This window comes from Mangifera indica, chromosome 18 (assembly GCF_011075055.1).
Source record: "Mangifera indica cultivar Alphonso chromosome 18, CATAS_Mindica_2.1, whole genome shotgun sequence".
Lineage (NCBI taxonomy): Eukaryota > Viridiplantae > Streptophyta > Magnoliopsida > Sapindales > Anacardiaceae > Mangifera > Mangifera indica.
In genome coordinates this window covers 569,528-593,816 of record NC_058154.1, presented here as the reverse complement: position 1 = coordinate 593,816, position 24,289 = coordinate 569,528, and the positions used below count along the sequence as shown (strand labels likewise).

At 35.9% G+C, this 24,289-nt stretch overlaps 5 protein-coding genes and 1 pseudogene across 13 annotated transcripts; 3 read left to right on the top strand and 3 right to left on the bottom strand.

The window, feature by feature from the left end:
* The first annotated feature begins 7,370 nt into the window (after nt 1–7,370).
* On the top strand, nt 7,371–12,426 carry LOC123202213 (annotated as a pseudogene).
* LOC123201294 (pathogenesis-related protein 1A-like) lies at nt 9,517–10,523 on the bottom strand. Its single transcript, XM_044616730.1, has one exon. It carries the CDS (start codon nt 10,406–10,408, stop codon nt 9,644–9,646), a length of 765 nt encoding a protein of 254 aa, XP_044472665.1. The 5' UTR covers nt 10,409–10,523; the 3' UTR covers nt 9,517–9,643.
* On the top strand, nt 12,295–14,599 carry LOC123201295. Its single transcript, XM_044616731.1, has 4 exons — nt 12,295–12,575; nt 12,673–12,851; nt 13,156–13,354; nt 14,179–14,599. Exons 1-4 carry the CDS (start codon nt 12,497–12,499, stop codon nt 14,382–14,384), a joined length of 663 nt encoding a protein of 220 aa, XP_044472666.1. The 5' UTR covers nt 12,295–12,496; the 3' UTR covers nt 14,385–14,599.
* A 2,068-nt stretch (nt 14,600–16,667) lies between these two features.
* LOC123202480 lies at nt 16,668–18,450 on the bottom strand. Of its 7 annotated transcripts, none has more exons than XM_044618443.1 (5): nt 18,112–18,450; nt 17,929–18,007; nt 17,769–17,856; nt 17,529–17,606; nt 16,668–17,133 (listed from the first exon to the last, which is right to left on the bottom strand). In XM_044618443.1, the coding sequence occupies exons 1-4, from the start codon at nt 18,364–18,366 to the stop codon at nt 17,543–17,545; spliced, it is 486 nt and encodes a 161-aa protein (XP_044474378.1). In that variant the 5' UTR covers nt 18,367–18,450; the 3' UTR covers nt 16,668–17,133; nt 17,529–17,542. The 7 variants fall into 7 exon arrangements, with proteins under 7 accessions (XP_044474378.1, XP_044474375.1, XP_044474376.1 ...); XM_044618440.1 differs by having other exon boundaries at nt 17,500–17,606; nt 17,747–17,838; nt 17,930–18,007; XM_044618441.1 differs by having other exon boundaries at nt 17,747–17,838; nt 17,930–18,007.
* A 938-nt stretch (nt 18,451–19,388) lies between these two features.
* LOC123202479 (dirigent protein 17-like) lies at nt 19,389–21,060 on the bottom strand. Of its 3 annotated transcripts, none has more exons than XM_044618435.1 (2): nt 20,936–21,060; nt 19,389–20,335 (listed from the first exon to the last, which is right to left on the bottom strand). In XM_044618435.1, exon 2 carries the CDS (start codon nt 20,287–20,289, stop codon nt 19,765–19,767), a length of 525 nt encoding a protein of 174 aa, XP_044474370.1. In that variant the 5' UTR covers nt 20,290–20,335; nt 20,936–21,060; the 3' UTR covers nt 19,389–19,764. The 3 variants fall into 3 exon arrangements, with proteins under 3 accessions (XP_044474370.1, XP_044474373.1, XP_044474372.1); XM_044618438.1 differs by having other exon boundaries at nt 19,389–20,299; nt 20,936–21,049; XM_044618437.1 differs by lacking the exon at nt 20,936–21,060 and adding an exon at nt 20,485–20,912.
* A 137-nt stretch (nt 21,061–21,197) lies between these two features.
* On the top strand, nt 21,198–23,645 carry LOC123202478 (pentatricopeptide repeat-containing protein At2g37310-like). The gene has a single exon (XM_044618434.1). It carries the CDS (start codon nt 21,229–21,231, stop codon nt 23,200–23,202), a length of 1,974 nt encoding a protein of 657 aa, XP_044474369.1. The 5' UTR covers nt 21,198–21,228; the 3' UTR covers nt 23,203–23,645.
* Nucleotides 23,646–24,289: the final 644 nt, after the last annotated feature.

Sequence of the window (24,289 nt, the reverse complement as noted above, 5' to 3'; positions counted from 1 at the left end):
TTCAGCTTCCTTTTCATCTCCTTCAGGTCGTTGAGCTTCACTTCCTCCACCTCACGCAACTTCTTCATGTCCTTCAACTTCTCAGAAAGGCCATGAGAAGTTTTTGAAGTCCTCCTTGCAACCTAAAAATTAGGACAGATGCTAAAGAGCCGCTAACGAAGCGAAGCCACTATCAGACATAGAGTTGCTATAAAAATCAGAAATGGTTCTTAGTTTCTTTCGAAAGTCGGGCCAGATAAGATTGGCAGGGGGGTTGAAACGTCTTTCTAGGCCTTACAACCAAAAGTCAAGCCCGTGCGCCAGTCCCAATTCGAGTTTAATGGAAGAGCCATAACCATAGCGAGGGTTAGATGTAGTTTCAGCTCTAAAGAAAGGTATCTTTGGGGCAGGAAGAAAGACTAATATTGCTTGTTTTTCAGGTTGCCTTTTGGTTGCAAGCAGGGGAAAAGGACTATGTCCCACCCATGTTTTAGGCCTATCTCAAACTCATACCCACGGGAGATGAAAATCCAGTTTTCCCACCCATGATCAAACTGCCATCCAATTTCTCAGTTAGGGATAGGGGTAAAATTGATATTTTACTGTTTAAAACCTTAAAACTTTAAAATTTTACCATTTTCCCCCTCCAGGTTTTAAAAACTGACAACTAAACCCATCCTCAAAGTTTAAAAAGTTTAGATTTCACCCCTAAGGTTTGCTTCCTTCTCTGGTCACCACCGACGGCCGACGCATTCCACGATCTCGCATCTTCGACTACAAAGGACAACAAAGGACAATCCTTTGTCACCCAGATCTGGACGACGCTTCGTCGTCTGGGTGGAGTGATAAAGAGAGACCTCTTCGTCACACGGTGGTGCAACGAAGAGATCTTCGTCTCTTCGTCACACCGTGCCACGAGGAGATGAAGATCTCTTCGTCGCACCACCGCCGTCATACCAGGAGAAAAAGGAGGTTGGTGACGATATCGAAAGATGAAATTGAAGAATAGGGGTGAAACTGTTATTTTTGAAAGTTATGAGGGATGACTGTCTTTTAAAAAATATGGAAACCCTAGGTTTAGGGATGAAAATGTTAGTTTTAAAAGTTTAAAAACTTTGGTTAAAGATGAAATATTAGTTTCTAAAACTTAAAGGGGGTGAAAAGTAATAATTTTATAACTTTTTAATATAAACAGTAAATTATCGATTTTGCCCTTGTCTCTAACAGAAAAATTGGATGACAGTTTGGTTATGGGTAGAAAAATTAGATTTTTATCTTCTATGAGTATGAGTTTGAGATATACCTAAAAAATGAGTGAGAAATAGTCGTTTTCCCTACAACAAGAAGTTCCAGCGGAAGTGGGAAAACTCTTGCTCGAGGGTTTACTCCTAACATGGAATATCCAGTTCCAAAAGTCAAAGCAAGTTAGTGCAGTGAAAACTTCTGTCAGCTCTATGAAATTATGATAAAAATATTATATACACAATATAATTATATAATTAAAAAATATTTTATTTTTAATTTTTAAATATTTAAATATTTAATAATATATTATTATTTATATATATAGCGTTAGTCAATATCACAAGAACTCTTTCTTTATTTCTTTCTCCATACTCTTAAAAACATATAGAAAACTCATGCCACCTAAACATTTGTTGTTGTGTAAAACGAATGTGTAGGTTTTTATCCCAAAGCAACGAGTAGGACAAATCTTCTCAATCAAAGAGATCAGATAAGGTATTCAAATGACTATAATAGACAACTGGACATAATAACCGTTACCCAACTAGGTAAATTGTATCACATTTATTGTAAAGTTATACTGATGACATATTAAGTGTAAAGTGGCCGAGCATGCATATCACATTAAATGCAAAGTATTGGTGTCACACCCAACACTTTCCAACGTGTACTAATCTTGATTGTACACATTTCATCTAAATCTACAGAACATGCAAAGTTGACAATGCCTCAATACTCCACATGTCCCCAGAATGACGACGATGTTTTCACTACTTGGCCATAAAACCAAGAGACGGAGCTAGGGTTTCGATTTGACCCTTTTGCAATTACTAATAATATCTCAGAATTTTACCTAGAGTTTATATATATTACTGGGAATAAATAACATATCCGAATCAAATTCTATGAATTATATAAATAAAGATTTTGGATATTTCTTTCAATTTTTGATGAAGCATCTTCAAATACTGTATGAGAGGTTGACGTTAGTCTATTTTCACGATACTATTTACCAACGTACTGATTTCTATTTTAGGAGACAAAATCTGTGCATTTGTGTTGGATGAAGAATTCTTCCCTTTACAAAAATGGCGTATATATATTTTAGAAGACAGTTATAATTTTGTATAAAAGTTTAACTGTTAATTATTAACTACCAATAATTGTCTTTTGACAGTTACCAAAATCGGATCGAATCGACCCATCATGGATAGACCCGGATCTAATATATATACATAATTTGAGTATATAAATTATATATTATTATATAATTTGATAATTTTAAATTAAATATAAAATTATACTTAATCATATGATGATATATCATCTATATATTCAAATTATGTATTAAAAATATAAACATATAGCATTACCCTTTCTCACATAAAATCTTCAAATAATTGTTTTATCGCATTGGTACAATTTTCTATATCAATAGACAGTATCATTCAATTGATTTCAAGATAACCCTTCATAGTTTCTCTCACGGAGATATTTCGTTTTTAGGTTTTTTAAAAGCAATGAACACCAGAGAAGCCAATCGACAGTAGATACAAAACCATGCCCTAACACTAAGATAAATACCCAATTTATAATAGAAAAATGAAGATAAGAAGGAAGGGGACTTGAAGGACAATTTAGCTAGAAGAATGGTTTCAGTCAAATTGAGTTCTCAACGAAGGCGTGTGGACAAGAGATTAGGAAGTGTAGAGGCCACCATTAGTGACTAACAATATCAATCCATTTATAATACACTAATCAAGTAGTCCCCTGCTTCAGCTAATCCTAATTTCGATGCCTTGATTTTTTTCGGTTGAACATTTAGATAATATATTATATTATCATACAATTGAATAATTTTAAATTAATAATAAAATAATATTTAATCATATGATAATATATTATCTGAATATTTAATTACTTACTCAAAATTGGACGTATATAAGATCGGTCACAAAAATTGCTGTGAGAATAGTCATTTTCTTATTTTGTTCATTTTGGGTGCCATTCAAGTAAACAAATATTATAAGTAAACTGCTGAGTGAAAACAAGGATTTGCTCCACGTCTTATTGTTAGTGTGTGAAATTTCATATTTTTCGATATTTAATTTCCTTGATTTGTAATATTTAATTCATTAATTATTTGATTAATTACTTATTTTAGGAAATTGGGCATTAATTGTATTATTCTGAGAAAAGATACAAAATAAAAAGAATTTAGAGTTGTCATGTATCAAGACAGAATGACGGTAAAATACATAGGAGATGAATGATTGTGGAAATGAGAGAATCGCGCTATTTACTGAGAAATTCACAGTTGAAGACTTAATTGACAATTGGAGGAAGTTCAGGTCTTTTGGATGATATTTGGCACAAAAATATTTTTCAATGACTGAAGCAGACCTGACACTATAAAAAAGGCAATTGCTCTCTGTTTTAGAGTTTTTTGTTTTTTTAACATCCTTTTCTTTCATAAAGAAATATAGTCGCAACCCTTCGCTGGTTCTTCTTCAATTAGGATAAGATTTTTATTTTAATTTTCTGTGAAGTCATGAACATAAATATGAGTAACTAACTCTTTTCTTTAGTCGAGTAATCAGGATCATGATTCTACGATGATTGTGAGATCTTCTTTACCCGTTTTTTTCTTTTAAATAATTAATTTTTTCTTGATTTTATTTATTGTTGCCTTGTTCAATTAAATAGGAGACGTCTTATTTATTTTGGATTAAAAATAACTTTGTTAGATTAAATTATTGAATCCGTAATTGTTTGATGGTTTAATCGTAAGTGGCTGACTAGCATGCTTAGTGAAGTAGAATAATTATTGTATGTTAGTGGAATAGGTTAATCTAATTTAAACAAAAACAGCGTCTGTGTTTTGTTGATTAGAATCGGTGGCTTTTCTAATTCTTAATTCTGTTTTCAATTTAAATTCTAAGATCATATCTAGAACTGATTGAAAAATAAGAGAAGTAATTAAAAAACGTTTCTTAATTACCAACACCTAAGGAAAAGCAAAATAACGAGCGTCTCGATGTTTCATAACCGGTTTATTTAAAAAGAAAAATTAATCTTTTTATCGATGATCAATTGAATTGAACCATACCTGAATTACTTGGCTAGAACTCGTCTTATTATTGTTTCAATCTAGTTTTCTGATTGCTTTGATTATTTAATTCTGAATTAATTGATTTATCGATGATCAATTGAATTGAACCATACCTAAATTACTTGGCTAGAACTCGTCTTATTATTGTTTCAATCTAGTTTTCTGATTGTTTTGATTATTTAATTTTGAATTAATTGATTTTTGTTTATTAGTAGGATTCGAAACAACAAAATCCCTCTTACTTTAGTTTGTAGTCTTACCCAACATTAATTTCTTGTACTCACTTATACTTGATAAAAAAATAATTATCCCAACACTTACAAGGACTCTTCATTATAATCATATAAAATGACAGAAACCATTATATCCACATCACAAGTGAATGGTTACTTTATAGGGTTAGATTCAAACTGAACTAAATTTGAGCTCAGTTCAGTTTGTATATAGCAGAGCTTGAGATTGAGCTCAAAGAAGTTTAGCTCAAATTCAATTCGACTCATTTCAAGCTCGAGTTTTTAACTATTTCGTTATCAAAACGACATCGTTTTAATACATATTAGTCAAAAAGATGTCGTTTTGTATCTAAATTTTTAATTAAAAAATTTAGCGAATAACTCAAGCTCGGCGAAACTTATATAAGGCTGACTCGTTTCGGACTCATTCAAGCCGAGTTCGAGCTCAAGCTCGAACGGGCTCAGCTCGAATCCAACCCTAGTTACTTTCATGATAAATTATGTGTTCTTTTTTTAATATTTGATTAAATATTCAGATAATATATTATTAATAATTTTTTTAAATTAGAGATAAAATAATATTTACTAAAATTATAAATATTTAATCCAATACTCAAAACTGAATATTCACAGTTTTATTCATTTTTCAATAGATAGGCATTTTGCTTGGGCATTTATAGCATACAATTTAAAATTAAAATCATACTATGTTGAAAAAAACTAATAATATGAAAGTAAAATAATAATTTTGTCAAATATAGTTCTTCTACATATCAAATCCAAAAGTTTTAAATATGATGCTTTAATCTAAATTCAATTTGATATCAAACCCAAAAAGTTTGAAAACTTACAAATAAATCACTGTTTTTTCTTTGAAAACTCTAGCAGCTGATGTTACTCTTTCACCACAACCACAATATCACTGTTATCAACCCCCATTGCCTTTGCCATCGTCACAATATGAGATATTATCAACGATATTTATATTATTATTATGATGAGGGTAGTCAGAGTTGACAATGGTGAGATTGTAGTGGTGGTGAAAGAGTCATTGGCGATTAGAGTTTTCAAAAAAAATGATGATAGTGAAAGAAAATGGAAATAAAATTAAAAGGATTTTAATGAAATATCGATTTTTAAAGGGTTTTTTATTTTTTGTTAATTTAAGATTATAAGATAATTTTATAAAATAAAATAAGAGTAATATTATAAATACGAACTTATTCATAAAATCTGATGTGATAGTATCTGATTTGATAATTTTGAAGTGAAAAAAAAAATAAATAATCATGTCATTCAATACAAGTTGTCATCTCAGTTGTTACAGGTCGATTTTTTTCGACTTGTCTGTGTGGCATCCTCGATGGGTTGTCTCGAGAATCAGTCTTGCATGCACCCATATTTTGGCTTTGGATCACTGGTTTCATTTTGCCTTGGACTCATCAGGGGAGCGGCTCTAACTCCTGTCCAGTTTATGCAGGGTTGGTCTAGTTCCCTCTTTAATGTGCTACCACAACAACATTGTGCACGCCCCATGGTTGGAGCATTTCTAACTACAGTTATTGCATTACGAACCCAATGACTGCGTATACTCGCTCTTAAGATCGCCATCACTCGTAGTTGCTCAAAGTCCTGTCACGACTCCTAACCTGAGCCCGTGACATACTCCCCCACTCAAAATGGAGCACGCCCTTGTGCTCCGCTCAACTTGCAAAATAGCCCCAGTCCTTCACTGGCCGCATCAAATGACCACACGATGAGTGTCTCCCATATTGGCTAAAGGGATGCCCGACCACTTGTCAAGTGCGACATACCCCATCATGTCACTCTCCTCATGACACCTTAGAAGACCCTCATCCTCCACCTGGTGCACCCACTCGTTATGGCATGATGTATTTTTGGCATTTGCTATTTAACATCAGGATTTTCACATGCCTCGTGCAAAACGGTCAATCTGTTGTCGTCTGCTATTAGCTTGACGGGATCTCTTTTACTATCGCAGCATTGGTGATGGTTCTGCTCTGATCCCAAGTGTCACAGGCCTATTTTTTTCGAATTGTCTGTGCGGCATCCTCGATAGGCTGTCTTGAGGATCAACCTTGCATGCACCCACATTCTGGCTTAGGATCACTGGTTTCATCCTGCCTTGGACTCATCAGGGGAGCGGCTCCAGCTCTCGACTTGTTTGTGTAGGATTGGCCTAGTCCCCTCTTCAATGCGCTACCACAGCAACATTGTGCACGTCTAGTGGCTGGAGCACTCTCAACTACAATTATTGTATCACGAACCCAATGACCACGCATACTCGCTGTTAAGATCGCCATCACTCGTAGCTGTCTAAAGCCCTGTCACGGCTCCCAACCTGAGCCCACTGATAAGTTCATATAATTTGTCTATGTTAGGAGTATTTTTCATTGCCTGAATTTGAGAAAATATAATCCATGCGGTAGAACAGTGTTTGTAAACCAATCTTGGGTGGGAAAAACGCCATTTACTTATATAATATAATCAAACAAGAGCAGAAGTCAGATACTTCCAATTACCAATTCTTCATCTTTTCTGCCGTATAAATCCATTGCATAGAGAGTTTTTTCAGCTAAACCTCACCGTAAAAATGCACACTGATGTCTCATGTTGGAGGCTTAAACAAGTCCCTGCCGGAACCAATTGTCGGCAATGACCTTTCATTTTTTAAACAAAACCAGCGGTTCGAGCTTCAACAGTACCCGAGAAGAGACAAACCTTCTGTCCCTCGCACTCCTGCATAACTCTTAAGGCGAGTTGAAGATGCCCATAGTTCGATGCCACCAATGCACCCTTTTGTTCTTTCTTTTAACAATTTAACTTACAGTGTCAAAGTTCGTCAAAAGCTAAAGCTTCCAAAGGGCCCTCTTGATTCGCCAGAGAAGGTGTTGCTCAACGATATATCCAGGGAAGCGAGAGAAGGTGATATCACGGCAGTTCTTGGCGCTAGTGGCTCCGGGAAATCCACGTTAATTGATGCTCACGCAGACAGGATAGCGAAAGAGAGCTTGAAAGGAACAGTTACTTTGAACGGTGACGTTTTGGAGTCAAGGGTTTTGAAGGTTATTTCTGACTATTTTATGCAAGATGATCTTTTGTTTGCTATGTTAACCGTGGAAGAGACGCCGGCGAGTTTCAATCGGAACTGATATTATTCAAGACCCGATTCTCTTGTTTCTCGATGGACCAACTTCAGGTTTAGACTCAACAAGCGCTTTCATGGCTGTTAAAGTCTTGCAGCGAATCGCACTGAGTGGAACCATTGTTATCTTGTCGATTCACCAACCAAGTTACCGAATTTTGAGCCTGCTTGATCTCTTGATTTTTCTATCACATGGTACCTCTGTTTATGAAGGTATAAGTGATCATTTCCATTCATGACTGTTAAACATCAAACTAATATTAATGTCAGGTGAACGGTAAAAATCTTACAGGTACACGGAATAATCTTTCTCAATTCTTTTCGGAGTTTGGGCATCCAATTATTGAGAATGAGAATCGAACTGAGTTCGGTCTTGATTTGATTTGAGAGCTTGAAGAAAGTCCTAATGGAACCTCCAACTTAGTGGAGTTCAACAAATCATGGCAAAACAGAAAGAATCCGAGCAGGAAAGAGTCCAAGAAAATAACTCTATCTCTAAAAGATGCAATCAGTGCAAGCGTTTCAAGGGGGAAGCTAGTCTCTGGTGCCTGTAACTCATCTTCTTCATTTCCCACTTTCGCCAAGCCATTTTGGATTGAAATGATAGTTATTGCCAAAAGATCACTCACAAACTCAAGCAGAATGCCTGAACTCTTCAGAATTCGCTTAGCGGCGGCGCTTGTAACTGGGATCATTCTGGCCACCATGTTTTGGCGTCTCGATAATTCCCCAAAAGGGTTCTTCGCTTTCGCCATGTCTTCAATTTTCTACACCTGTGCAGAAGCAATCCCAGTTTTTCTTCAAGAACGATAAATTTTCATGAGGGAAACAACATACAATTCTTACCGTCGTTCTTCACATGTTCTTTCTCATTCAATCATCTCCCTTCTTTAATTTTCCTCTCTCTTGTCTTCGCTGCCACAACCTTCTGGGCTGTGCGCCTATCAGGAGGCTTCTTTTTCTCCTTCCTCACAATCTTGGACTCCTTCTGGGCCGGAAGTTCCTTCGTCACTTTCCTCTCCAGCGTCTTGTCTCGTGTCATTTTAGGCCTCACAGTTGTTGTCGCCATTTTAGCCTATTTCCTCCACTTCAGCGGCTACTTCATTTTAGACTAACCGTGATGTTAACCGTGATGTTGCTTATGCATATAAATGGAGCTGAAAGAAGATGGTCAACGATTGACAGAGAGTGATCCAAGTTGATAGCAAGAGAAGGGATAAAATGGAAAAGAGTAATACTATGTATACCTATTTTGGGTACACAAATGTATACACACTCATATGTGTCATCATATGATTGGTTATTGTTTTATTTTTAATTCAAAATCATTCAATCACATGATGACACATATAAATGTGTATATATTTGTGTATCTAAAGTGGGTACACATAATTTTATTGAATGGAAAAAGATAATGATTTTTTTAAGGAAAAAAATAATAAATTATAATTACTGAAGAATTGATAAAATAAATATTATCGGAGGATAATATTGACCAATTAAATTTTCATTTTCATTTTTTACAGACATAGTTTCGTAATTTTTTATCAATTAAAGACATATTATAATTTTAATTGCATTAAATATTAAGAGAATCTTTCATCATATATAAATAAAAAATAAAATATATAAATTAATTTTTAATTTAAAATTATTTAATTATATAATAATATTATATATATTTAAATTATATGTAAAAAAAATAAGTTGTATAATTTTATTAAATAAAAAATATATATGACGGACCTCGTTATATTGATTTTTCAAAAAAAAAAAATTCCCAATACGAAAGAATAAATACCATATCATAAATGAAACAATTTTTCGTATAATTTTCACAAACCCAACCCGTAATTGAACTCTCCTCTACACCGTCTGATCAATTTTTTCTATGACACGTATCATCCATTACATAAACTTATCATCAAGTGGATTAACATTTTCATAATTCCCCGGCGGATCATAGTTGCAGACGACAATCAGACCGCCACGGTGGCACTTCTTACGAGCACAGCCCACCTTGCCAGTTTTCTTCCATATGACTTGCGTATAATGCTCGCACATTTGCCCTTCTTTGCAATGATTTGTTGTATTATCGAAAAAGTCCGACTCCTTGATCCACGACTGCACCGCCTCCGCCGGCGTCCAATGGTCTTGCGCTCCCCAGAACAAGTTCTCCCCGTAGGATACGGTGGAATGAACCATTGTGCACTCGGCGGCGAGAGTTTCGGCCCAGTGATGTGCGAACTTAGCTAGCGTCTCGTCCCATGTTAAACATGGCTCGCCCATGCTTTGTCTGATTTTGTTGTGCGCCGCCAGAAACTCCTCTATTTCTGTGGCGTGTGAGTGTGGGATGAACAGCTGCGTCTGCGTCTGCGCCGGAGGGGGAAGGACGTTGCCTACGAACTGCGTCTGCGGCTCCGCCGGTGGGGGAGGGATGTTGCTAACGACCTGCGTCTGCGGCTCCGCCGGTGGGGGAGGGATGTTGCTAACGACCTGCGTCTGCGGCACCGCCGTCGGGGGAGGGATGCTGCCGATGAGCTGCGTCAGCGGCTCCATCGGGTGAAGGAAGTTGTCGTGTGCCTTGATGGCGACGGCGAGGAGGAGGAGGAGATAAGATATGAAGGTGGATGTTAGAATTTTAGGAAACGACGACATTGGTGGATTTAACATTGAAATGTTTTTCAGCAAAGGGAAGAATGAGGTTGAAGAAGGTGTTTTATTTCCTCACAGAGCTTCTAAAATTAACTTGGTGGTTGATTTTTGTAACATTTTCATAATTTGTTCGTTTTCTTTTAAGGTCAAGTGCCGGTTTTCATATATCTGAACTTCGTGGAGCAGCGCATTCTCAGGGCAGCCACATAAATTTTTCTAAGTTTAAGAAGACTTCTTTCTCCTGTGTTTTTGAAGATTTTCAAACCTTACTATTTATTACACACCACATGTCTAAACGGGCCGGGCCTGCATATGGCCAAGGCCCGTAGTAGGGCCTTCGGAGTAAACATAATATGACAAGCCCCCGAAAAAGCATGTCAAATGGGTTGGGCCAACACACAATGGGGCCCAACTTTGATATGGCCCATGGTCTTAGGGCATAACTTAGAGTCAACTTGACATAATTTGGGAATAATTAAGTGAAAAATACAAGATGACACGGTCAATTGGTGTATTAGATTGTACTAAATTTGGTTGGCTAAAGGACTATTTCCCACCCAAAGTATACTCATTTCTCAAGTTTCTCTTTTTTAACTTTGAAAATTTTAAATATTTGCCTATGAGTAATTAAAATTAACAGAACTCTAACTCTTTAAAATTTTATCTATTTTCCCCCTCAAACTTTAAAAATTAAAAGTTTCCTTCAATCTAAGTTTTAAAAAACAACAATTTTTCTCTAGAGTTTAGTTTCTAGATCTCCGACATCATCTCTAGCTCTATTGCTAACGACCTCTCCCTCCTGAACCTTCTATTCCCTTCGATGGTCTCTCTCTACCCATTTAAATATCTGATCAACATCAAAAGAGGCATGAAAGATGAAAAGCTTCGTCTTTCATACTTTCTTTGATGCTGATTGGGCATCCAAATGGATAAAGAGAGATCATTGGAGAGAGAGAAAGCTTCGGGAGAGAGAGGCCGCCAACAATGACGTCAGAGATCTGAAAACTAAACCCTAAGAAGAAACTATCATTTTTTAAAACTTAGGTTGGGGAAAGCTTTTAGTTTTTAAAATTTAAGAGGGAAAAAAAAATTATATTTTAGTTTATTTTTAATATTATAAATAAAATGATGATTTTGCTCTTACTATCGTTAATTTTAACTAGTCATAGGTAGGTATTTATGATTTTTAAAGTTAAATGAGAGAAACTTAAAAAAACAACATACTTTGGAGAAAAAGGGGGTTTGGTGGCCAATTTGGTTTGATGCAACCCACTATAGGTAAATATCTTTATTTGAGGGTCTTCTTCAAAAAGGTTACACTTTTATATTTTAATTAAAGATTCGGTTTCAATTTTTTAATGGAATTAATATGATATTTACCACTTAACTTGTACTCTTATATAAGTAATGTTGCATATTACTAGAGTCAGAATTTAATTTGTTTGATGTGATTGATTTTATTTTATTTTTAAATTTAATTCAAAAGAGGTTTTTTATAACAAAAAAAGACAATATTATATATACATACTTTAAATATATAAAATAAATACATAAATAATATATTATTATATAATTGAATATTTTATATACTAATATATATATATATATATATATATAATTTTATAATAAACCATAAAGAATTTTGAGATTTTAGAGATTAATGATGAATTTTACAAAATGGAAATACAAAATTTTTATGTTAACAATACATCAATAAATATAATATTTATGTAACCAAATTATATATAAAAAAACGTATACGTATAAATGCTCAAAATAAAAATATATGTTTTACATATATAGACCATGTTGTACGAGTACACGTCAGCAGTTGAAAATTCTAACTGACCCCACGCAGTCACGCCACGTCTTTTATATTTCAAGTCCCACTGCGCAATGCGCACCCTGCGTTTCACAGACGCCACCCTGCCCGTAAACTCGTAGCTAACAAAAGAGTAATAAACGCCATAGCTGACTGAAGCAGTTTCTTCGTGATTGGATGAAACAGAGAACGGATCCCCTGTCTAACTCTCTGATTGATCTAAGCCGACTCATGATCTCTTGCAACTGAAATTGTTTAGTTATTGAATAGTGACACAGCTCGTTATGTCGATTCGGAGTACGGTGAATTCCAAGGGTTCTTGTGTTTTACTGGTCTTTTTCATTTTTCTCAACTGCTTTCCAGGTAAATTTTCTCCGGAATATACATAAGTTATTCGAATTTGGTCTCAATTTGAAAATCGATCATTTTCTTTTAGCTAATTTAATCATTTTTCTGGTAGGTTTCGTGTTAGCAGCACCTGTAACGCTTGATTCGATTGAAATATATACTACTCACGAATGGATACCATACTCCGAACCAACAGTTTATTTCCAGTGTAATGGAGAGAACAAGACGATTTTGCCGGATGTCAAGCTCGCAGATCATATGTATTCTTTCAAGAGGGAAGAATCTTGGCAGGTGAGTATTTCACTCCATTTTGGTAGAAATTAATATCACTAGTAGACAACATGCATATTTGTGTCTAGGTAATTGAAACTTAAGACTGGTACTGAAATATGTATAAGATAATATTTTGTAGTTTTTAGTGTTATACTAGAATGTATTAGAGAGTCTGGGGTCTTTGGATTTTACTTCCTTTTATTTGTATCTCGGATTCTATTCCACTTATTACTGTTAAGAGTGGAAAATTTTTTTTTTTGGTAAGGGTGGTAATTATTGGTGAAGCTTAAAATTGAAATATGGTTTTTTTTCATGTCTGCAGCCACTAACAGATTTTTCGGGCAATAAATGCAAGCGATGTGGGTTTTATGAGGAGGATACAATTAAGTCAGATGATGTATTTGATGAGTGGGAGTTTTGTCCTTCTGATTTTATGGCTACAAAGGGGAAATATACTCGAGAAAAGGAAAAGGAATTTAAGGCTACTTTCCTGTGTCCGGATTGCAAGTCTGTAGCAAGCTGTGAGTTTTTTGTTTTTTTCACTCAAAAGTTGTTTTTATTTCTTTCTATATTCACATGATGATATATGTTGGAGATATACAGCTCATATGCCATATCAATGTGGTTGTTTAAGAGCATGCAGTTTCTTTGATTTGCATAGAAAGAAATTTCTCTGTCTTATGCCATTGGACCTTGAAATTTTGATCTGTTTTTTTCCCAAGCTTGGACCATGACTCTTTAAGAAGTCCTGTGTGTACCTAGATACAAATGAACGATTTTCTTTAGGCAGAAGGAGAAAACAGATTTCAACAGCAGTCTGAAAAGACTAAAGTTGGGCAAAGAATGTGTTTCAAAGGAAGAGAAAAGCATAAATGTAGAAGGACCTGTAGACTTGGAGTTTTAGTCATGCAAGTAAAAAGCTCACTTGATTTTTCAGTGAGGGCACACTTGTGGTTGAATGAACTCTGAAGACACATAAAAAAAATGATTATGGATCTTGAAGCGTTTTTGGGAAGCGTTATAATTACTTGTGTTAGACTATAATAGCTTTGCTAAGTGCAATGGTTCACTGGTTTGATCTAGACATATTGTTGATCATCCTGGCTGTTTGTTCTCCTTGGAAGTTTTAGATACATATGATCCTTAAATAATTTGCTTAAAAGATTTATATATACAAATTAAATGTCTTTTTGTCTAAAAATCTCATAATTCATCAATTGATCCCCCAACTGGATGGATAAATAGGTTTATGAGGTGTAGATTGACAGTAATTTACTTACAGATTATGATCTTTTTCAAATTATGATCATCATTTTGTTTGATGTGTTTGTTGCTTCCAATTCAGCCGCTAGCACACCTAAGGGAGAAGAGCGGTGGAATGTTGGTATAATAATACTTATTGCAGTACTTGCTTCAACTGCATTGATAGTGGGAGGGGTGGCAGCATATAGGTACTGGCAAAAAAAGAGGAGAGAACAAGAACAAGCTCGGTTTTTAAAGTTGTTTGAAGATCGGGATGACATTTTGGATGAATTAGGCCTTGATATGTAATACAGTAAATTACAATGACTTGAATATCTACTGTATAAAGTGTCCATCTTACATAAATTTTGCTAGTGAGTAGAAAATCAAAAATATTATTTCTCTTTGTATTAATTTTGCGCAATGCCTGTAACCATATGTTTTGAGGTAGTGACTTCTTGCTGATACTTGTCTATATATGCTAATATGGGTAAAACTTGCAGCCTTTTTTGGCAGTTTTAGGATTTTATAATTGGTGCAGGTTATATTCTTGTAATCAAGATAGTGACTTCATTGGGAAAAAAGAACACTACATCTAAATGAGGGAACTTTGGGTTGAAAATTCAAATCAAAATAAGGAACTTGGGTTGAGAGTATTAAGCAAAATGAATAAAAAAAAAAAATCCCTAGAATTGCAAGATATTTGCAGAATATGCTGTGATGGCTGCATGTGAGTTATTTTTAAGGATGTTTTTTCAGTCTCTCAATTGCATGTGAAGAACACACTGGAAACTCAGTTTTAGCTCATAGGTGTGAAACAGTTAGTTCTGAAAATGCCTAGGTCTGTGGATTTTTGACATATCAGGTTGTGGATGGCAATAGAGCATCCATGAAAACATAGATTATACATGTTTTTCTTCCAAGTACCCTGGTGGTTTAGGTGTTTATCTTGTCAACAATAATTTGTGATTAATTAGGAGAGAAGAAAACAAAACAGTTAGTCCTTCATGGGTGAAAATTTCTGTTAACGGAATAATGTCCAGAATTACATTCTTGGACTATTTATTACAGCTTTTAGTCAGAAATTCCTGCCTGGATTTTCTCTTAACTTATTTGTATTGTGGCGAGGTGGCTCCTTTATTCTCCAGGATTTTCAACACCTTTGCTTATCAGTTCATTGTTCAACAAATGCTGCTTGTCGCTGAACTTCATGATACAGGCAAGGCCAGTAACCCAAAATTCCTTCACAAAACCCCATTTCATCTTGGCTGAAGCTACATGTCAGTCTCGCCTCTTGCTTGTCGTACTGGTAAAATAGCTGCTCTATATAGCGAGAACAAGTGTCATAACATGGACTGTACTCAAAAGCTGCAGGCTCTATTTCAGCATCCTCATAACTGAAATCGGTGTCATATTGCTCTTCAGCTTGGTGGGAGTCCTTCGACCTCAACAAGGTACCACCATATTCATTACCATTGTTGCTATAGCCAGAAGAAAACAAGTTATCTCCCCAGCAGTCGCCAAAACCAGAGCCGTAATTGCTTAGCCAATTCTCATAGCCGTTGGAAGGCAGCTGTTGTTCATCATAAGCTGCTTCTTGACAGAGATAACGGGTAAATTCGAAGAACTGAGATGGTTCATTATAAGAGGCTACCGTTTCATAACTGTCACCAAACAGAGTGGCGTAGTCCCAGGCGATTCTTGTGCCCTGCATAAAAGGACTATAGGAGGTCATCGGGAAATACAAGTCAAGCTTTGACACTTCTTCAGGCCTTTCTGGTAACAGAGATTCGGGGCAGCTTACTGGATAGAAGATTTTCTTCTGTCCTTGGAAGGACGAGCAAAAGAAGTGTAATGGGGATAGCATTGGCTAGCACCATTCATTCATATATTGCGATCAGATTCCATCTGCTCAAGAAATTTCCCGAATGGAATCTGTTTATGGTGTAAAGCAGCAGAAAAGATGGGCATCTTTAAAGTGTCTTGGAATCCAATGCAATATTTTTTTTCAGTCTCTAGAACAAAGTAACCTCTTTCACTTGGTGGACAGTTTACCTTTAGTTCTCACTGTCTTTTATATGGTAGCTAGGCACAGAACCTTCTCCTTGCCCGAGTCAATTACATTTCTATTTAATATTTTTACACTGACAGAGTCAAACACGGTTTTTATCCAATCTAACTACTTGAATCGTTTGATTTAATCCGGCATAAATCTAAAAATGGTTTTCAAGCAATCAAGAGCCAATTTTGTGGATGGGTTATGAACCAATTGATTAAACCAGTTGATTTGATCTATTTTTTAAAACCATGCATTTTAATCTGAAGCGACAAGAACTTAGGTGATGTTTACTTCTAGAAAATGATTATGGGATATTGGTTTTCTATATATAATCAATTCCTCAAATAACATAGTTAAAAAATTTCAAGAAATATTAAGGTAAGAAATATGATAAAAATCACTTTTTTGAATTTAATTTTATATTTTCTTTCTTTAAATTATCTAACGCTGGTGGAAATGGAGAGATTCTTGTCACTGGACAAATTAAAAAGAGATTCCAACCTTTCGAAAGTTGGATCTAAAAGGGAAATTGATGATCGTTTATTTTTCTTTTTCTATTGATGGAAACTATGAGAATGCCAATACCAAAGTGTCCAATAACACAGGACTCCGAGAATAGAGAGTCTCGAGGGCTACCAGGTTCCCCATCGTGGTCAAGACGAGTTGGACCATTTGCTTGGCAAATGAATTGAGCATATTCTTTAAATGCTCCTCTTGATGTCTTGACGACACTAGAGATGACCTAGTATCCATTCTTGCTTTTGCAAAGTGTTGATCAACCACAGATGATGATGTCAACGAGGGCGGCACCGATGGTCTATAACACCATGAACAGAACAGGACCCATCAACACAAAGATCTGGTGCAGTAACACAAACATCACTGAAAGAAACCCTTTCGTCGCAGTCTCAACAATGAGAGTGGTGTTGCAGTCAAGGACTTCGAGGAGTAACCAGTAATAGACAACTCCAACATTTAACGCGTGGCTGCAAACAAAGTCTGCATCAAGGGGAAAGATAATTAGAGCCTAGTTTGGAGGTGCAAAGTAGGTTAGGAGGGTGGCCACTGGAAGAGGGACTTTTGGCTATGCCTTTTGAGCATAAGGATTTCAGTTGTAGGAGAATGAAAGATTGAATTTTCCAATAGAGAGAAATAAAGATCCAAGACTGTGTAAAAGAAATCTAATTTGAGTTAAATCCCGCTAAAACATTATAAATCACAGTTCTAACAGTCTTTTAAAGCTATGACCAACAACCCTATAGAACTCAACTAAGCATTGCAAAAATTAATTTGAGTTGCCAATGAATAAAGACTTGACATTATTGCAGAATCTCAATTTTGGAACACTATCATATTCTTACTTACACTGAAAGAGGAACCAGTTTTAAGATTACCAGATCAAACTAGTTCATCGGAGCTGCGAATTGAGCGATTGTGTACCATAAACTTCCTTGATAGTGTCTCTGCAGCTACTGCAAGCAACACATTTATTACCTAATTGGGTAATCAAATCATATTTTGTGATTAAATTATTTTAAATTAAAAATAAAATAATAACAAATTATATAATGTTATAATCTGTATACTTAATAAATTGAATACTCAAAACTACTGTTTGGCTAAGGAAGAGTCACCTGCATGCCGCCTTATTGAACGCCTTCTTCTTGATTCCATATAATGTCTCGAACACCCCTGCTTCCACTCGGCAAAAATATGGACGGTCTGAAATATATACAAAATAATTAGAATATGAATGTAAAAAGCTAGCGAACAATGTACAAAGTGAATATCTACCAGGATAAATAGAGCATTTGCGTGTGTTTTTCTCATAATTTATACACCATCCATCGGGACCAATCAAGCTTCTGTAAAGCTGAAAAAAAGTAGAATGAACAACTATATTGAAGTGGGTCTTGAGGTTTCATATTCATATTCTCGAGCAGAAAGAGTGCATAGGTGTGAAAATTAAAAAGAAACCTCAACATCATCTGGGTTATCGAAAATTTCTTCAGGAGTGGGGAAGGCGGGACCGTTGTCGAGCTTACAGCATGCACCGCAGCCTTCCACACACCGCCACACTGGTTCCTTTTTGTCGATGCCAAACCCCACATTTCTGCTGCTTTGCTTTTCTTTTGTCTTCACTTGCTTCATCTTCTTAGCTTTAGTGCGCTGTGGTCGTTGTGCGGCGAAGCTAACCATGTTGCAACTGGTTAGAGCTGTGGCTTGGGACATCGTTAAATTGCGCGAGAAAAATCGAAATTGAATAATCGACGGTGAGCTTCCCAGTAAAATAATAGAAAGTATGCATGTGTACACCATGGGTATACACCGTGTGGCTGAATTAGCTGCAGCCCATTGTGTTCATGGATTGAGCCTTGTCAAAGCCCATTAATTAGTGGGCCTTGTGAGCCTAGCCACAAGTATAGTTAATCTTGGCGCAATCGAATGCCTCAAAATCGTGTTTCTATGGATCGGCTTACAAAATTATATATATTTGAATAAACTATTTTAATTATTTATAATTATTTAATATTTTTTAACAAATCTCATCAAAATAACTTACGGGGCTTGATACGATTTTCAATTTTGTAGATTGTGTTAAAGAAAATGAAGTTTGGGCTATGTCATGGGTCATGAGCCAACTTGACCATCTTGACATATATAACCACAAATTTACTTCCCCATTTTAACTATATCAAGTTTTCAAAATTAAAAATTAATAAATTCTTATCTTTAGTCATATTTATAGCAAAAACAAGGTAATAATATTAAAATAAGAAAATTGTTATTCCACTTATTTTACAAATTCACTTTGGCCTCCTTATCATTCTGAACCTTCACTTTCACTGATGTGTAGTGAAGAAAAACCAACATGCGAATGTGAGTGCTGAGTGTAGATTTTTTAGCTTGAAATCAATATAGTGAGCTCATTCAAGTTAACTTTGGGTTTAGACTGAAATCTTTGTCTTTTCAGGCGTTAGTTGAGGGAAGAGAGCAAAGTGACCAAAAGAGGAGGAGGGTTATAGGCTAGAGAATGTGTCAAGAGCTTCATAGTCAAATAGGTAGAGATAAATTCGATTCATGATTTTCGATCAATCAGGGAATGGTTCCGTGGATTAAACTACATTATCTGGTTCAATCGCAATTACATATGTAGGGCGCCTCGATTGTGCTTAAGGGGGTTGCAAATCCACTAGGTGATAGTATGGATGATGCTGAGAAAGATGTTAAAGTGTCCCTTTTTAACAAATCAGTTGTCTGAGGGAGAAGTCTTCATGCAGCAAATGAAATTAACAACGTCATCAAAAACTAAACTATAAGAAGAACAATGGGAGCGCAGGCTCACAAGTCACGTTGTGAAGAGGAATGAATTCAAAGCTTCTCTATCACAACCGTCGTCCATTTGTACACAATTATGACGTTCCACACAGAGTGCAACATGAAAGACTTAAGACTCTAAAGTTACCTAGCAACCCGGCTTTAAGAATCTAGACTTCTTATTGAGAAGTTTTGAGGGCATCTTTGTGACTTTGAAGACAATTTTTTATCGGTTGCCCTTATTCAGTCGATCCAGTGCTTCTGACTTGTATGAATCAACTTTTGGAATGTTGCTAAACATTCACTCACCTCCTATGAAATAGTTATATTTATAACCGGAGCTTCTTGTGCATCAACATTCTTTCCCTTGCTTCCCATTTTTCTGGTCTTTTGTTTTAGTGATGGAGCCAAACTGCTTTGAGATATATTGATAGGTTTTTGGTTCTTCTTGATTATTTTCATTGCCAATGTCTTCAATGGCACTGAAATATCTAGAGGCAAAAGAACCTCTTCTAACTCAGGCCAGTCAAGATCTTCAGAATCACCATCTTCATAGACCACCCTGTACCAACCACTTTTTTTGTCAAACTGGATCACAGTACCAGTATAATATTGTTCCCCAAACAACTTTTGAACTTCCCTTCCTTCCAACCAGTCACCAAAACCTGCATCTCCTGGTGATTTTGCATCATTCACCATATCAGGAAGAACATACACTTTTTCACTTGAGGAGGATATCGCAGGCACTCCGTTGATAACAACAGCAGCCTCTCCCGGTAACTCAAAAACTTCTGTCATAGAAACCTCAGACCCTATCTCTTTGCACCTGTTCTCCATCTCTAGTATTCTTTCAAATAAAGCTTGTAGACGTTAGTTCAACAATCTGAAAAGGAGAAATGCTCACAATTGTAAACATGCCAAGGCGCCAAATTATGTTATGGTTAACACAATGCTGCAAGTCATCATCCGAAAGTAAATTAACCCATATTTCAGCAACAATGCGGCAAAAAAAATTTTGCATCATTTTCCTACCCCAACAAATCACGAAGCAAAGATGCTGATAAACTATCTGAAAAATGCCCTTTGCAATTCTGAAACATCCACCACCCACATGAAGTAGATTAAAAAGTAAAAAATTTGTGCAAAATACATATCAAACAGACGACAACGAGACTTATCATTATTACTTCGACAGCATAACCTTATCAGATGCAAAGAAAGAAATTTAAAAAATCTCTAATTCCAGAATAAATGCTCAATTTCTCCATGTATTCAGCTTGATTTAAAAAGAATTCAATTCAATCAAGCTTGTCTCATTCTTTCACAACGAAGCTAAAGAAGACCTAAATTGGATATATCAAAAGCTAATTCTAACAAAAACAACGAGCCGCTCGTACTCTTTATAAACTTTTAACAAGAGGAGTATCAAATGTACGTTTAAAAAAGATAATATAAAAAGTTCTTTTAGCTTGAGTAAATGTACCAGTAGAAATAGAAAGGACAATTGAAACCGTTAGCTTCGTTCTAGCAGAGAATTTTCATTCATTCAAACAATAAAAACCCTAGGATGGTTGAAACAGAGAACAAGACGAACACGACTCTTAAGAAACGACGTCGTCTGGGCACTCAAAACTTTATTTTTCGAATTGTCACTATGCATAGGTGACGTGGCAAGTATGTTCAGCGTAGTAAAACGGCGACGTTAACTACCTCACGTGCGCAGATCACTTAATAAAAGAAAACCAAGACAAAAATACCAACTGGAGGGACAAATTGATGAACCGCGCGAAACCGTTATTGTCAAGAATTCAACCACTAACCGCCATCAACGGCCAAATTCAGCGAGCCTTGCAATCCCTCGACTATGGCGCGTACGGTCATCTCATCCAACATTTCACCGACTACCACCTTCATCGCCAAGCCAAGCAAGTCCACGCTCGTCTCGTCCTCTACTCAGTCTCCCCCGGTAACTTTCTCGCTTCGAAACTCATCAATTTTTACTCAAAATCTAACAATCTCGTTCAAGCCCGCCACGTGTTCGATAAAATTTCCCCCAAAAATGTCTTCTCTTATAACGCCATGCTCATTGCGTACTCTGTTCATGATATGTATACCGATACATTGAAGTTGTTTTCGTCTTTGTTGTCATCTTATTCGGTGGATTTGAAGCCTGATAATTTTACAATCACCTGTGTTTTAAAGGCGTTGTCGGGTTTGTTTTGTGAGTCAAGATTGGCTAAGGAGATTCATGCTTATGTTTTAAGATGTGGTTTTGATTCTGGTGTGTTTATTGTTAACGGTTTGATTACGTTTTATTCGAGATGTGATGCTATCGCTTCAGCAAGGGCATTGTTTGATAGAATGCCTGAGAGGGATATTGTGACATGGAATTCGATGATTGCTGGGTACTCACAGGGAGGGTTTTATGAAGACTGTAAGGGATTGTATAGGGAGATGTTGAATGATTCGGTGTTGAGACCAGATGGAGTGACGGTAGTCAGTGTTTTGCAGGCTTGTGGGCAATCAAATGATCTTATTTTTGGAATGGAAGTTCATAACTTTGTAATTGAGAGTCAAATTAAAGTGGATGTTTGTCTTTCTAATGCTTTGATTGGAATGTATGCAAAATGTGGTAGCTTGGATTACGCAAGAACATTATTTGAGGAGATGAGTGAGAAGGATGAAGTTTCATATGGTGCAATTATTTCAGGTTACATGGTTCATGGATTTGTTGACAAAGCCATGCATATGTTCCTTGAAATGAAACAACCGGGACTAAGTACTTGGAATGCTGTAATTTCTGGTCTGATTCAAAATAACCAATATGACAGGATTTTGGATTTGGTTAGAGAAATGCAGGCATTAGGTTTTAGACCAAACACTGTGACACTTTCAAGTGTTCTTTCTATGTTTTCATATTTTTCAAACCTGAAGGGAGGGAAAGAAATACATGGTTATGCTCTTAAAAGTGGTTATGCTCGTAATATCTATGTTGCAACTTCCCTTATTGATACTTATGCAAAGGCTGGGTTTCTTCATGGGGCACAACTGGTTTTTGATCAGTTGAAAGGTAGGAGCTTGATTATTTGGACAGCAATAATCTCAGCGAATGCTGCCCATGGTGATGCTAATGTAGCTCTTACTCTTTTTAATGAAATGCTGAATGATGGAATTCAGTCAGACCCCGTGACATTTACAGCAGTGTTGGCAGCTTGTGCTCATTCAGGATTGGTGGATGAAGCATGGAAGATTTTCAATTCCATGTTTACAGAATATGGTGTTCAGCCCTCAGTCGAGCATTATGCTTGCATGGTAGGAGTTCTAAGCCGAGCCAAAAGGCTATCTGAAGCAGTAGACTTTATCTCTAAAATGCCAATTGAACCAAATGCTAAGGTTTGGGGTGCACTGCTTAATGGAGCTGCAGTTTCTGGTGATGTTGAACTTGGGAAGTTTGCTTGTGCTCATCTGTTTGAGATTGAACCTGAAAATACAGGAAATTACATCATAATGGCAAATCTATACTCACAAGCTGGAAGATGGGAAGAAGCTGATAGGGTGAGGGAAAAAATGATGAAAATTGGGTTGAAGAAAACCCCTGGCAGTAGTTGGATTGAATCCAGTGGAGGTTTACAGAGCTTTATTGCAAAGGACACATCAAGTGAAAGAACTGATGAAGGATTACTTGATTTGACGGTAAAAGAAGGGTATGTGTTACAGAATGAGCATGAAGAGGATAGTGCCTTTGTTTGAACCGTGAATGCATAAGCATCAGAAATTATGTAGAAATGAAGTGTGGATTCATGGAGTCTAATGGGCACAATGCTTTGCTAAGGCCAAAATGACTGACATATGTTGATCAACATTTGGGAGAGGTCAGAAATACCATCATTGTCTCTATAACTGTAAGTTTTAATCAGATTCGTGCATAAAACTTAAATGTCTTGATTTGGAGTTCTAAGAATCGATCGTAGAAGTTGAGTGGTATTCATTAACATATATGTTGGACGTGGTGAATCAGTGATTTGGTTGCCTTTGAGCTCTCTGATGATGTATAGTACGTCTGGATTGCCATTTTTGTTTTGACTAATTGAATGGACCAACAGGAAGGATTGAAACAGTGTACATGTATCATTTAAATAAGTTTTCTTTATGGGTTAGAAGTTCAATGAAAAGGCGTACTGCAGATTGTGGAAGACTTTGGATCCCAATCTTAAACATTTACATTTTTGTTTTGTGGTGTGGAGCTGACATTGATACCATTCTTGATAAACAGATGAGATTAGTATAGATAAATTTAAAATCATATAATTATATGATGATATATTATTTAGGTACATTCCTTTTATTAAACGTCTTAAACTCTTAAAATGGTCACGATTTTCTTAACAAAAAAAAATTCTAACTTCTTTCAAACTAATATTAATCTGTTTTTGTACCTAAAACATATTAGAATATTCTTCTCACAAATTAATTAAAAAGTTGGTTTATTATTCATAATTTTTGGATTTTTGTGAACGTGTTGTTTATGTATTTATACATCTTCGAAGATGACTTTTGGGTAGTTTGTTGGGTTTGATGGTAGTGTTCAGAGGATAAATATGTCATTAGAGCTTTTGTCTAGGTTTTTGGTTAGGGTTGGAGTTTACTCTTAGACTTGTAGATAGTTAATCATCCGTTGAGCTCTTTAGTAACCAACAATAATCTATTTTCATATTTTTAAATATTTACAAGGACCTCGGCAATGACAGAGTCTAGAACTATCCCATTGGTTAGGAGGCCTCTTCCACTAGTAGCAATATCCCTATAGTGAGAAAGAGGATTACACTGTCAATTATAG

Coding starts and splice junctions, on each gene's coding strand:
- LOC123202479 (XM_044618435.1), bottom strand. CDS start 20,289: ATGGAGAACAGGTGCAAAGAGATAGGGTCTGAGGTTTCTATGACAGAA.
- LOC123201295 (XM_044616731.1), top strand. CDS start 12,497: ATGTCGATTCGGAGTACGGTGAATTCCAAGGGTTCTTGTGTTTTACTG. Junction 12,852..13,155: donor AGAGGGAAGAATCTTGGCAG/GTGAGTATTTCA, acceptor TCATGTCTGCAG/CCACTAACAGATTTTTCGGG. Junction 13,355..14,178: donor TTGCAAGTCTGTAGCAAGCT/GTGAGTTTTTTG, acceptor CTTCCAATTCAG/CCGCTAGCACACCTAAGGGA.
- LOC123202480 (XM_044618439.1), bottom strand. CDS start 18,366: ATGTCCCAAGCCACAGCTCTAACCAGTTGCAACATGGTTAGCTTCGCC. Junction 18,008..18,111: donor ATAACCCAGATGATGTTGAG/GTTTCTTTTTAA, acceptor ACTTTTTTTCAG/CTTTACAGAAGCTTGATTGG. Junction 17,839..17,929: donor GCAAATGCTCTATTTATCCT/GGTAGATATTCA, acceptor CATATTTTTGCC/GAGTGGAAGCAGGGGTGTTC.
- LOC123201294 (XM_044616730.1), bottom strand. CDS start 10,408: ATGTTAAATCCACCAATGTCGTCGTTTCCTAAAATTCTAACATCCACC.
- LOC123202478 (XM_044618434.1), top strand. CDS start 21,229: ATGAACCGCGCGAAACCGTTATTGTCAAGAATTCAACCACTAACCGCC.